The sequence below is a fragment of the Perca fluviatilis genome, chromosome 2 (assembly GCF_010015445.1).
Source record: "Perca fluviatilis chromosome 2, GENO_Pfluv_1.0, whole genome shotgun sequence".
Lineage (NCBI taxonomy): Eukaryota > Metazoa > Chordata > Actinopteri > Perciformes > Percidae > Perca > Perca fluviatilis.
This window is the reverse complement of record NC_053113.1, coordinates 6532886-6546090: the sequence shown is the minus strand read 5'-3', so window position 1 is coordinate 6546090 and position 13205 is coordinate 6532886. Positions and strand designations below refer to the sequence as shown.

Below are 13205 nucleotides of genomic sequence, written 5' to 3'. Positions count from 1 at the left end.
GCCACTTACATTGGGGCCACACAACAGACTTTCATGTTTCTAAGAAACTGAAATTGCATTAATGTAGTGCTGCATCTACTGATTATTTTCACTCTCGATTAATCTGTGGATTAATCTGGATAAATGGATTAGTTTTTTGGTCTATAAAATGTTAAATGGTGAAAAAGGTGGTTTCCCGAAGACCAAGATGACGTCCTCAAGTGTCTCAGTCCACAACTCAAATATATTTAGTTTACTGTCACAGAGGAGAGAAGAAACTATAACATAATCACATTTAACAAGCTGACATCACACAAGTTTTACTTTTGTTTCATAAAAAATGACTCAAATTGAAAATAATGTAATAGTTGACAGCTAATCGATGAATCTTTGCAGCTCTACATTTATGGTTGTTTAAGGTCTAAAGTATGACACTTGAAAAGAATCTGCACAGCTGCTGTGCATTAACAAGCACCTGATTAGATGTATTAGTTTTCCATGATGATTTTAAGTTAATGAACATTTTCCTATACTGTTATGAAATGCTTTTTTCACAAAGATCTATGAAATAAAGTGATAAAAAATACATGAAGTGTTTTTATTGAAAGCAAGGTTTAGTTAGTTTTAAGGCTTTTGACAAAGCTTCCTATAGTTGAATTATTTTGTATTTATTCATCACAGCCTTCGCCTGAACATTTGAGTCTTCTGGCAATGTTTGCCCTGTGAATGTAGATTCTGTGAATCCAAAGATCTGATTCAGAAAACATTTAAATAACCTTTATAAATTATATTTTCTCACAAATAAAGAAAAGTAAGCTTGCCCATGATATATATAATTATAGCCTAGAGCAGTGGGTCCCAACCTTTTTGGTCTGAGTTTCCCCACACAGTCCTGTCAGATGAACTCATGTACCCCTTCATCAATTCACAATGTATGTTCCAAATGTATAACAGGACTGTAATAAAAGGACATATGTTAATTACTTAATACAATTGAACTGTCAATATTAAGGTTGGTTTGGTCAACAGTTGTACTACTACAAACCTTCTAGGCTTCTACTACTTAGAGTGATGGCAAACCGTTTATCCATTAGAGTTTCTTTAAGCCATTACCTTTAGCTACCTTTAGCTAACTATTTTAACCATTTGCTATTTGAACCGTTTCTCCATTACTTTAGCTAATCATTCAAACTGTTTATTTATTAGTCTACTTTTAGCTAGTTATTTCTACCATTTATTCACCACTTTTAGCTGAACTTCTGTGCTCACTTGCTAACTAGTTTTCACACACTCTTACATAACGGTAACAAGTGCTGTTCAGGTGTTACAGTTGACTTCATGTTAATATGTGGATATGTTCTTCCAATGAAATCATAATTTCCTCCCACCACCAAATTTTGATATGGCAAGAGGAGTCCTGTGGAATCTCATTTTGATGTTCCATTCAAATTACCAGACGGGACTATTTATTTCAGGTCCCTCTCTGCATGATGATTCCCAGTTTGTATCTGAGATAATGGTGTTCATCTCAAATTCCCATTTTTCCTAAATATCCAAACTGTTATAAGTTGATTATGATACATTCTTCTTTCTGATAGTCCCTTTAATTGTCAACATAAAGAAATGTCCTATATTGGATGGTGATGTACAAAGATTATCCCATTATTTGTGTTTCAGCTTAGTAAGGTCTAAGCTGTGGGTATTTAAAAAGGTCATGGACTTAAAGTTGTTCGAAGGACATTAGGTATTGTTCTTCAAATAACAGACTCAGCCCCATCCCAACCCATATAAATCTAGGCCCACCATTTTGTTTTGGGCATACCATTCTTCAATTCTTCAATCCTAGTTCTGCAACATTTGAACTGTAATTTATATTTTAAATGTTTTTATATGCAGGTCATTGCTTTAATGTTTAGTTTACCTGAGGCCAAAGGCTAGTTGGTTGACAGTCCCGAGAGTAGCTGTTTGGAAGCCATTTTAACTTCAAATTTAAATTTTGAAAAATGTCATGACTCATGTACCTCTTTAGTATTCACCTTATCTGCGACATCTAAAATGTCTTTAACAAAGGAATGTTTTTTTGTTGTGCATTTGTAGTTTGCTCTTAGTTGCTTGCATCTAGCTCTTGTTCCATTTAAGACAAAAACATCTAGACCAGTGTTTCTCAAACTTATTTAGACCAAGGACCAAAAAAAAAACAACAACTCACGGATCACCTAACTGCCAAAATATTCCCTGAAACAATAGGCCTTATACTTCAACATTATATTATAAATCACAGCCACATTAAAGTGGCTATCTGTAATTTTTGGTTTGTGTTGATTCTAGCGACCGCTTTGGACAAAGGCGGGGGTGATTTTACCACACCTGCTGTCGTAAAGGTCTTTTCTTTACGGTGCTGTATTACCCACTGTAGATTACTGAGTTAGTGTCACCGGGAGGTCGTATAGTTGCGATGAATGTTTTGCTCAGAGAGAAAATCATTCATTTACAATAAGAGAATTCAAGTGTAGCATACAGTAACTTAGTCTACTTTGGATGTCTCATGAGCTAAACCAGGTATCACTGTCACTGGGTCATAAGCCAAAGCATTAAGAGATTGTTTAAGCAACCAACATAATAATATTTAGATTAATATAGCGCATGTCATGAAACCCACAGACGCTTTACCCAGATAGGCTACAGGGGGACAACAGAAAAGAAAATAGTAGGCCAACACAAACATGGAATGAAAGGAATGAAACGTCTGCGCTAAATGAAAGGGGGACGTAATTTAATGTTGGTTACTGACGTACAACCACATCATGCATTGTAAAGTTATTTTATGAATGAAATAGACATATTACATACCTTTGAATCATTTACAATCCCGTAATTGTCTCCAAAAGTCCAATCGAGTGTGACTCACGTTATTGCCGTTGTCTTTTACTTTCCCTTTTAGCTTTTAGTTGTTCTTCGTTTACTTTCCTTCTTTCCGGTGATGGTCCTGCCCCAGTATCAGCCATAACTACAGCAGATAACTTCTAAAGTAACATTAAAATACAATTAGGCCTATATAAAGAAATCTCCTGCTACCATTTACCTAGCTCAGCTGGCTGGATACTAACACAGGCTTTTCTGGTGTTACAAAGAAATCTGTGACCCATCAAAATGTGTTACTGTAGCGCCGTCTACCTGCCACAAAGCATTCTGTGACTTTGAAGGGAAAAATCTGACCCAGACAGAGGTATTAATAAAATCTATATAAAAATAGCGTTCTTTTCACTGTTAGTCTGTTACAGGTCTTTTTAGATCATTGTATGAAAAATGAAATGAAAAGCTTCAGAAACATTAAAAAGTTCCATATAGTCACTTTAAAGTTTTACAAAACAGCTGACTCACTCATTGTTTCAATGGGAAGAATGGTGCTGCTTATGCTGAGAATGGAGTTACCGTAAACTTCTCCTCACCGTTAGGCTTTGGGTCGCTGGCAGACAGTTTGAGAAACACGTTTTTGAATTTTAAATTACAAACGTGGTATTTTACCACTCTTTTAGGAGTACTGATCTAGACCATGTGTCTTAGATCAAGTGAAAAACATATAAACACAACAAAGCAAAAATCCAAAAAGATACATTTGTGCATGACATCGTTTGAAAAACAAAAACAACTTTAACCCGTCTTGTAGAACCACAAACACATATTACACGAGAGACATCGTTAGTGTTGATACAGTAAGGGGAGGCATTTATTATTGCTGTTTCATGTATGTAAAACTGAACTAATCTCACACTTTACCACACACCAGGCGTTTACAGATCATGCGGATTTTAGAAATTTTCAGCCCGTACAGCACTGGGGTAAAGAGCGGCTGGCATGTTAGAAAGTATAACGATAATAAGATGCTCAACATGTTGGGTACACTGCTCATATCAAACCGGCTCTGTATTATTTGGAAAGAACCACCAAAAGAAAAGTTAAGCAGGGAAGCGAGGTGAGGTGTGCAGGTACTGACAGCTTTCTGTCTGGTCTGTTTGGAACCAGAAAAACACACTTTAAAGATTTTCATGTAAGTGTAAAGGATTAAAAGTAGAGGAATGATGATGGAGATGACAGTGTAACAGAGTCCATAAATGTTGTTCACTCTGGTGTCAGCACAGGCCAGCTTAACAATGGAGTAGTTTCCACAGTAAACTTTGTCAATGATGTTTCCACACAGCTTTAGAGGTGCACTCAAAGATATCAAAACAGCAATTGCAAGAAAAGGAAATAACCATGTTAGAGCAATAAGCATGGCAACCTTGTTAGATGTCATACGTGTGTTATATTGCAGAGGATAACAGATAGCAAGATATCTGTCATAAGACATGACAGCTAAGTTGCAAAACTCTACACTGCCATAAGTATACACACAGAAAATCTGCAGGAAACAGAATGGAGCAGAAACAGTGTGAATGTCAGAGAGGATCTGAACCAGAAGGAATGGAAACAACCCTGTACTACCATACAGTTCATTTACAAACAGGCTGCACAGAAAAAGGTACATAGGTTCATGTAAGCTTCTGTTCTTACAGATAACCACAATCAGCAAAAGATTGGTACAAAGTATTACAATATATGAAGATATGATAATAATAAAATATAAATATTTGAAAACCCCAGTATCAAAATAGGCACTTAGTGTGAAAAGTGAAACCTGCGTAGCGTTTACCATGATCCTCCTGACTCTGAAAAACAAAAATTATATCATTTTACAAGATAACATTTTCTTAAAGGATTTCTGAAAGTTTAGTTAAACCTTTAAATCTTTCTTCAGACTGTGTACAGATAAAGCATTGATCACAAACAGTATTCAATCAACAAACAGCAGAGTAATTAATTCCTCATACTTACCATTCCCAAACGACATTGCCCGAACCCTAACATTCATCTGCTTCTGTCGGACTGTGAGTCCGTCCTAACTGAGCTCAAACTATGGTTCTACGACTTTTAACCTTTTCCAGTGAGAAGACGCCCACAGCAGCAGTCTGACCTCATTATCAGAGCACCTGCTCGTTGTAGCAACGAGTAGGTGCTTGTTTCTAAGTGATGCTTGAAAAAAATAACACATTTACACACAGCGCCATGAAACCATAAACATCACTGGCTCTACCTCTCTGTTTAGTGCTGGAGGGAGCATTGGTTGTTGACAACGTTCACATGATTTAACTTTACTAGCAAGACTTCAAACTTTGGATAATATCAAACAGGTTTGATTTTGTCGGAACTTTTAGATGGGGAAAAGACTGACTGGGACTGACGGAAGCTCCCCGACTCTAGCAAGACTCTGAGGATGTCATTCCCATATTGGACATTTGTCTGTGACACAGGAATCAATTGGAAAGTCATTTGGTGGAAGGTTGGCATTAGGTGAAGAGGAGGCTGGAGTGGCAGGATCAGGATCATGCAACAAACTTCAACCGAAAGAAATCCTATTCTTAAGCAAACTCAGGATGAGTTGACAGCATCCAACCTCATGAAGTCTGGCTCTTCTCCAAGAGAAACTTCCTTAGTCACCCCAAAATAATGCCAAGAAAATGGTTGCGTGCGAGGCAGCAGTGGCGGGATGAATTTAGAAATATGTGTAAACTAGTACATGTATTTGTTGATAATGACAACGCATAAAGACTACAGATTTGCCTCAAGAAAAAGAAACCATTTCATTAGGGGTCCAAGCTTGATGGGATTGGCAACCCAGTACCTGCGTGCATGGTGGGGTGGTGCAATTTTCAGGACTGGCTAAGTCCTCTACAGGGACCTCAGGCAAAATAATTTAGACAATTCTGCCAGCAAAGGGGGCCATAACAAAAAACACGTATTTTTCCCTATAACTCCTATACGTTACATCATAAATGTAAAAACCTTATAGCCACGCATTTCCTGAATGGAGGGTTGTTCTTCCAATCTGAGATATAGCATCTACAGATGGCCCAGACAAAGTTATGAAAATAATTTAGCTTGGTTCAAAAATACAAAAATAACATACAAACACATTTCTGTAGCTAGCGACCAAAACGCAAACTTTTGTATATGTTAAGTAAATGTTATTAACGCAAAACTTAAGATTTTTCTTTGCAATGCCACTCTGATGCTCTGGACCAAATTTGGCAAAGATTTGGGGGCGCTACAAATTTGAAAAAGTTTATGGGCCCTATCTTGCACTCAACGCAATTGACTTTGTACACCGACGCATGTATCATTCCTCTTTTGCACCTGACGCACAGCGGACTTTTCCCTCCACAGACTCACGTCGGTAAATTAGGGAATGAACTTGCGCTCCTGGGGGAGGATCAGCAAAAAGAGGAGGTGTGTTCTGGCACAAACGTTCCCTGGTGCTGCAGTTTCAGAAAACAATTCCGCCATAGAACAGGAAAAACCTGGTCTAAAGTCAGTGGTGCATTATTCAGATGCTATTTTATGGGCGAATGCTTGGCCGTAATGTAGAGTGTGCACACCGCGCATACACTTTGCTTCTCTCATCTCACGGACCCAGCAGTTCCGATTTTTGCAAACCATACATAATTACAAGGAAGAGTATGACCTTGTTTTACACAACATTTCAATGAATCATGAATGTGTTGATGACATTAATCTGAAGGGACTAAAGGGAATGTGAGATAACGCTCTGATTGGTTTATTGCACGTTACGCCCAAACCACACCTATGAGTAATGTAGCTACTTCAGACCAACCCATTTTAGATTTACGTCGGGCGCAAGATTCATTTATCCCACCGGTATAATAGCAACAACACCCGAGATCCGCCCACAAAGCTACTTGCGTTTGAGATCGTTAAAATAGGGCCCTAAATCTCATGAATTTTCTCGTGATTTTTACTAAATATGGAGGGTACGATCCGGTGCCACTCCTGAGGCCACACCTACAATGGTGTGCTGAAAAACTAAATGCATTCATGCTTTTTAAACGCATGTTTAAAATGAAGAGAAAATGGGACTTTTGCAATTTTAAATTACGACAGACTTTGCGATCTTTCTTGACATTTGCCTAGCAGCCATCGCACTTTCACATCAGACTTTCACAGACTCCGTTGGTCGTCGTTTGTTGAACGAAACACCCAAAAGAGAAGTTGAGTAGAGAAGTGAGGTGCGGTTTGCAGGTACTGACAGCTTCCTGTCTGGTCTGTTTAGAACCACAAAAACAAACTTTCAGGATCTTGATGTACATGTAAAGGATTAAACTGAGAGGACCAAAGATTACAAGACAAGTGTAAATGAGTCCATGAATGTTATTGACTCTAGTTTCAGAGCAGGCCAGTTTGACAATAGAGTAGTTATCACAGTGAACTGTGTTAATGATGTTCCCACACAGCTGTAAAGGAACACTTAAATATATTGTGACAGCAACTCCAACAAATGGGTATAACCATGATAGAGCAATAAGCACGGCAACCTTGGTGGATGTCATACGTGTGTTATATTGCAGAGGATAACAGATAGAAAGATAAGTGTCATAAGACAGAATGGATAAATTATGAAATTGTATATGATCATTCGTTTGGATCACAACACAACCTTTCAAGTTTGCACAGGATAAACAGTTGACAATGTTACATTTTGTAGGAGATTTGCAGAAATCAAATTAGTTTAAATGTCAAATTTACATTTATTCTGGACTCACTGCATTAACACACAAGCACTATTCAGCCTGCAAACAGTTAAGACATAATTTCTTGCAATAACACAGATTCTCCAAATTTACCAGCTACCATGTTCAAACGCAATATAATGTTTAGGTTAGTTTTCTATATATAGAAACTATTATACCAAAAGCTGCAATTCAATGTGAATCCCAAAACACAAACACAAATACATGTAAAAAGACAGATTAAGAAATAGGAGCATTTGAAACCGAAAACATCCAAAAAATGATCACATAGGTCGTTTGTACAAGTAGAAATTACGACCCATATTTCCGTTCATTGGTTGGCAGCGCCGCCCTCTAGTGCCGCAGTAGCGCACCTGGCACCACAAGGGGGCAAATGTTTTCACCCCCCTTGTTTTAGCAACTGACAAACACAACGACACATTTACTATTAGGTTACACGGTTTCCCTGGCGTCTTTATCACAACTACTGATATTGTGGCGATATTGGACACAGAGAGTGAGCGCTCCAGCCGTCCTCTTACTTCATTAACCCCACTGCGGTGCATAGAGACAATTTGAGCATCTGTACGATAACGGAGGACTGTCCGACCTTGACACCCAGAGGTTTTCTCTTTACTGTCAGTTATAGCTTACTGTGCAATCTAAACTAATTATACTTATTTCTATTTCTTAGTGTAGGCTCAACTATTACAGGATGTGTCTACTACTGGGAGCACGCACTGGGAGAGCGCAGTCACAGCCTTTGTGTGTGTGTTTGATCTGTAATGAAAGAGCCTACAGCTCATAAACCGACTCTTAAATAGATAGATAGATAGATAGAGATACTTTATTAATCCCAAAGGAAATTAAGGTGCCATCGGTAGGATTGCGAAGATCCAGGACTTAGCCCAAAAATGTGAACATCGACAACTTCTCAGTCCCTCCCCCCTTTCTACTAAAGTCCAAAACAGTCTCCTAAGCCCCTCTCCCCTACAGGGGAGAATGAATGTGTGTGCATGAGCAGTGATTGACACACAGTTAGACATCCCCCTTGGCCCTGATTGGTGCATCTGAACAAGGAGCTGTGGATTTTTGCAAATTGCACTACAGGCTGTAGACGGTGCCAGAGGAGCCAGATTCTTTTTTAAATTACCTGCTTTATGTAGTTCTACTGGAACATAGGGTCAGTTTCAGCAATTATGACAGAAAGTTAGTTTTATAAGTCTTACCTACTGCACCTTTAAATGTTACTTTGTCAAGTCGTACTTATTATTTAAAAAGATTTGCCAAAATGGACAAGCAATGCCACATTTCCGAGTGTTAACCCTGTTGCGGGTAAAGCCTTGATAAATAAATAAATTGTAGCCTACATTATAAAAGAAAAAAAATCACTCCCTCGCAATTTTTATGTGCCCCCTTATTCATTTTACCCTGGCGCCAGGCTTGCGTAGTAATTGTGGCAGGGAACAAAGCAGGAAGTCATGTAACCTCATATTAAGACCAAGCAGCAACTACCTTGCCTAAAGGTAATGCCAATGCATTAAACCTGCATTCTCACTACTTTACAGCAGGGGGCAACTCCACTGGCTCCAAAATTAAGTCACTTCCTATATCAGTCTATGAAAAAAATTACCCTACTTCTCACTTGATTTATGACCTCAGTAAACGTTTTCATAATGGGTTTATGATTTCAATCGCTTGCGTCGTTTGCATTTCTTTAAACCAATTGGAATCGTTAAACTCCGGACACTGACGATGGCTCTTTGAAATAGTCTCGGGAAGTGTTGAGCTCTATTCAGGCATTTAGCCCCCTGCTAAATACGTGCACCTAAGTCTACCACAGGCAGTGTTGAGCTCTCTTCAGGCTCAGCACAAAAAACCAAGTGAGGTCATTGCCCAGTGGGCTGTTGACCCACAAGAATGAGCATAAAGGTTTAGTTTATTGCTCCCCAAATTGCAAGCAAGGTCAGCGGCCTTAGTATGTTGAGCTAGAGCTAGAGAAGAATGTTGACCATAACAACTCAATATATAATAGTTGGGCTCATCTGTATGCACAGGGCCATTTCTGGAACCAAATTAGGGCCTTGAGTTACACAGTCAGAGATGCCTGGAAAGTGCGGGTATTCTCTAAAGTGCCTGAATGACTGCTGTGGTGTTGCATTTTCCCCCAGAGAACAAGTTGGTCACCTCTATGTCCCTGCACGTCATTGAAAGGAAACTGACTGCATCTGAAACTGTTACGCTTTTGTTTTGTGCTATTAGACCTCTTTGTTAATCATGTTCTCCATAAGAAGCACTGTATAGGAGTATATGGCAATTCAGACGGGTAGTTGGTACATGCACATTTTACGGCCAAAGCTCAATGACCGACCCTAGAAGTCTTGCCATTAAACCAGTGACCCGGTGAATCTTAATGCCAAACTCAAGCCTTAAGTACGGCAGCCCACAAACCAATGGATCACGTCACGGCTGTTAGGTTCACTATTATTTCAGTCTATGTGTTAACTACAAAACTGGTTCTAAGAATATTAAATGTAACCTCTCTTAAGCTCTGGAACCAGGAGCTGGCCTTTCCCTATTCCTATTTCCTTTAATTTCCTTGAACTTGCATTTCAATGTACAGAAATGTGTTGGAAAATTGAGTGACTTGCACGGCTTTCCTTTTTACAAGCAGTAATATCAACCCATTTTTAAGTTTTGTTGCACTGGCCCACCATCACAAAACTATTGATGCCACTTCCCTCAAAACATCAAAAAATGTTATGAAATCGTAGTGACATGACTCTGTTGAGCAGAGTTAAAGGGGACACTTTAGTTGACGTACACATTATATAACAGGGACCAAGACTTTCTTCTCCTTTGTTATTAGGACTGGGTTTAAGAAATTGATTTTCCAATTAAAATCGTTGTTCGTTTGAATGATACGATATTTGTTCATAAAATCCCGAGATGGATCTTTTAAGAGTCTCCATTTCAAAGCTTGTATGAAGGTATTGGTATCATATCAAACTAAACGATTTAAGGAATACATATTATGCTAAATAAAGTTCCAAAGTCAGTGGACATTAAACACATCTTTAACTTTAGTTTACATTTTACCGAAGACAAGACTTTTACATAAGCCACGTATTTTGGACATTTGCAGACCATACATTAAAGGATTAAAGATTGGTTGGCAGGTAAGAACATATAATGACAAAAAAATGCGCAACATCATGGGTACACTGCTCATATCAAACCTGCTCTGTACTATTTCAAAGAAAGAACCAAAGAAAAAGTTGAGTACAGAAGCAAGGTGAGGTGTGCAGGTACTGACAGCTTTCTGTCTGGTCTGTTTAGAACCAGAAAAACACACTTTAAGGATCTTCATGTAGGTGTAAAGGATTAAACTGAGAGGACCAAAGACTATAAGACAAGTGTAAATGAGTCCATAAATGTTGTTCACTGTGGCGACAGAGCAGGCCAGTTTGACAACAGAATAGTTATCACAGTAAACTTTGTTAATGATGTTCCCACACAGCTGTAAAGAGGAACTCAAAGATATTTTGACAGCAACTTCAATCAATGGGAATAACCATGTTAGAGCAATAAGCACGGCAACCTTGTTAGATGTCATACTTGTGTTATATTGCAGAGGATAACAGATAGCAAGATATCTGTCATAAGACATTACGGATAAATTAATCATTTCTATAGTTCCATATGCAAACACACAATAAATCTGCAGGAAACAAAGAGAAGCAGAAACAGTGTGAATGTCAGAGAGGATCTGAACCAGAAGGAATGGTAACATTGTTGTACTACCAAACAGTTCATTTACAAACAGGCTGCACAGAAAAAGGTACATAGGTTCATGTAAGCTTCTGTTCATACAGATAACCACAATCAGCAAAAGATTGGCACAAACTATTAAAGCATAAAAACAGATAATAATTGTGAAAAATAAGTATTTAAAGAGCCCAATATCAAAGTATGCACCAAAAGTAAAATATGAAACCTGTGTAGAGTTTATCATGATCATCCGTTTAGTTCACAACACAACCTTTCAAGTTTGCACAGGATAAACCATTTACAATGTTACATTTTGTATGAGGTTAGCAGAAATCAAATCAGTTTAAATGTTAAATGTATGCTTATCCTGAAATTATTGCATTAACACAGAAGCAGTATTCAGCCTGCAAACAGTAAAGACATCAATTCTCACAATAACACAGATTCTCCTAATTTACCATTTACCTTATTAAAGTCAATATAATGTTAAGGTTAGAAATTGCATGACATTCATGACATTTGCTGTGACTGAGATGAAACTCTGCCTCTGCTTCTTTTAAACTCTTCAAGTCAGAGGATGTGCACCTCAGCAGTCAGTCAGGCCTCATTACCACGGGACACATCTAACTGATATCTGAACATCTACTCTTAGCATGTTACAAAACAACATTGGTCGGTAAAACAAAACTAAAATAAGTAAACATAAATTGATTCTTTTCCCCCCATGACTGTATACTCTACTGTAGTTATTAATCAGTTAGTCAATCAACCTAAAATCGATCGGCAACTATTTTTGATAACCAAATATCATTTGTCAATTTTAATAATAAAGTAATGTTTTTCTATGTATAGAACTTTTATACAAAAAGCGCAATTTAATGTAATTCGCAAAACAATAGAAATACATGTAAAAAAGACAGATGAAGAAACAGGACCGTTAAAACTGAGACTGTCCTCCGAAAAACGACCTCATAGGTTGTTTGTACAAGAAGAAATTACGACCCATTTACATTTATTGGAAGCCACTGCTGCCCTCTTGTGCCATTGTGTATTCTATCCAAACAAGTCAGTTTCTATAGAAGTCTATGATAAAAATGACCCTACTTCTCACTTGATTTATAACCTCAGTAAACATTTTCATAATGATTTTTTTTATCCTAATCGTTGGCCTTTTTTGCATTTCTTAAAATCAATAGGAATCATTAAGGTCCAGGCACAGTGATGATGCCTCTTCAAAATAGTGTCAGGAAGTGAAAAGTGGGCAGGCAGTGTTGAGATCTATTCAGGCTTAGCGCAAAAAAACAGGTGAGGTAATTTCCGGGTTAGCTGATGACACACAAAAATGGGCATAAAGATTTGGTTTATATCTCCCCAAATGGCAGGCAAGGTCAGAGGCCTTAGTATGTTGAGCTGGAGCTAGAGAAGAATGTTGACAATATCAACTAAATAGACAATAGTTGGGCTCACCTGTTTGCACAGGGCATTTCTTGAACCAATTTTCTGGATAGGGCCTTGAGTTACACAGAGTCAGAGAGGCCTGGAAAGTGCAGGTATTCTCTCAAGGACCTGGATGACTGCCGCAGTGTTGGATTTTCCCCAAAAAAACAATTTGGTCACCTCTCTGCCCATGCACTGAAAACAAAGTGAATGAATCTAAAACTGAGGGTCTTTTGCTAATACCCTCTGTGTAAGTCACATTCTCCATATGGAACACCATATCAAATCATAAGGGTTGGTACATGCACATTTTATGGCCAAAGGTCAATGACCGACTCTAGAAATCCTAACATCAAATGGAATATCTAAATGTGTAGTGAGGGGGAACTGGTAATG

The 13205-nt window shown here is 38.2% G+C and overlaps 2 protein-coding genes across 2 annotated transcripts; both read right to left on the bottom strand.

Annotated features, from left to right (window-relative positions):
* Positions 1-3710: 3710 nt before the first annotated feature.
* Positions 3711-4728, bottom strand: LOC120552719 (olfactory receptor 11A1-like). Its single transcript, XM_039790945.1, has one exon. It carries the CDS (start codon positions 4670-4672, stop codon positions 3746-3748), a length of 927 nt encoding a protein of 308 aa, XP_039646879.1. The 5' UTR covers positions 4673-4728; the 3' UTR covers positions 3711-3745.
* A 5961-nt stretch (positions 4729-10689) lies between these two features.
* LOC120572775 (olfactory receptor 2A14-like) lies at positions 10690-11622 on the bottom strand. Its single transcript, XM_039822208.1, has one exon. The coding sequence runs from the start codon at positions 11620-11622 to the stop codon at positions 10690-10692; it is 933 nt and encodes a 310-aa protein (XP_039678142.1).
* Positions 11623-13205: the final 1583 nt, after the last annotated feature.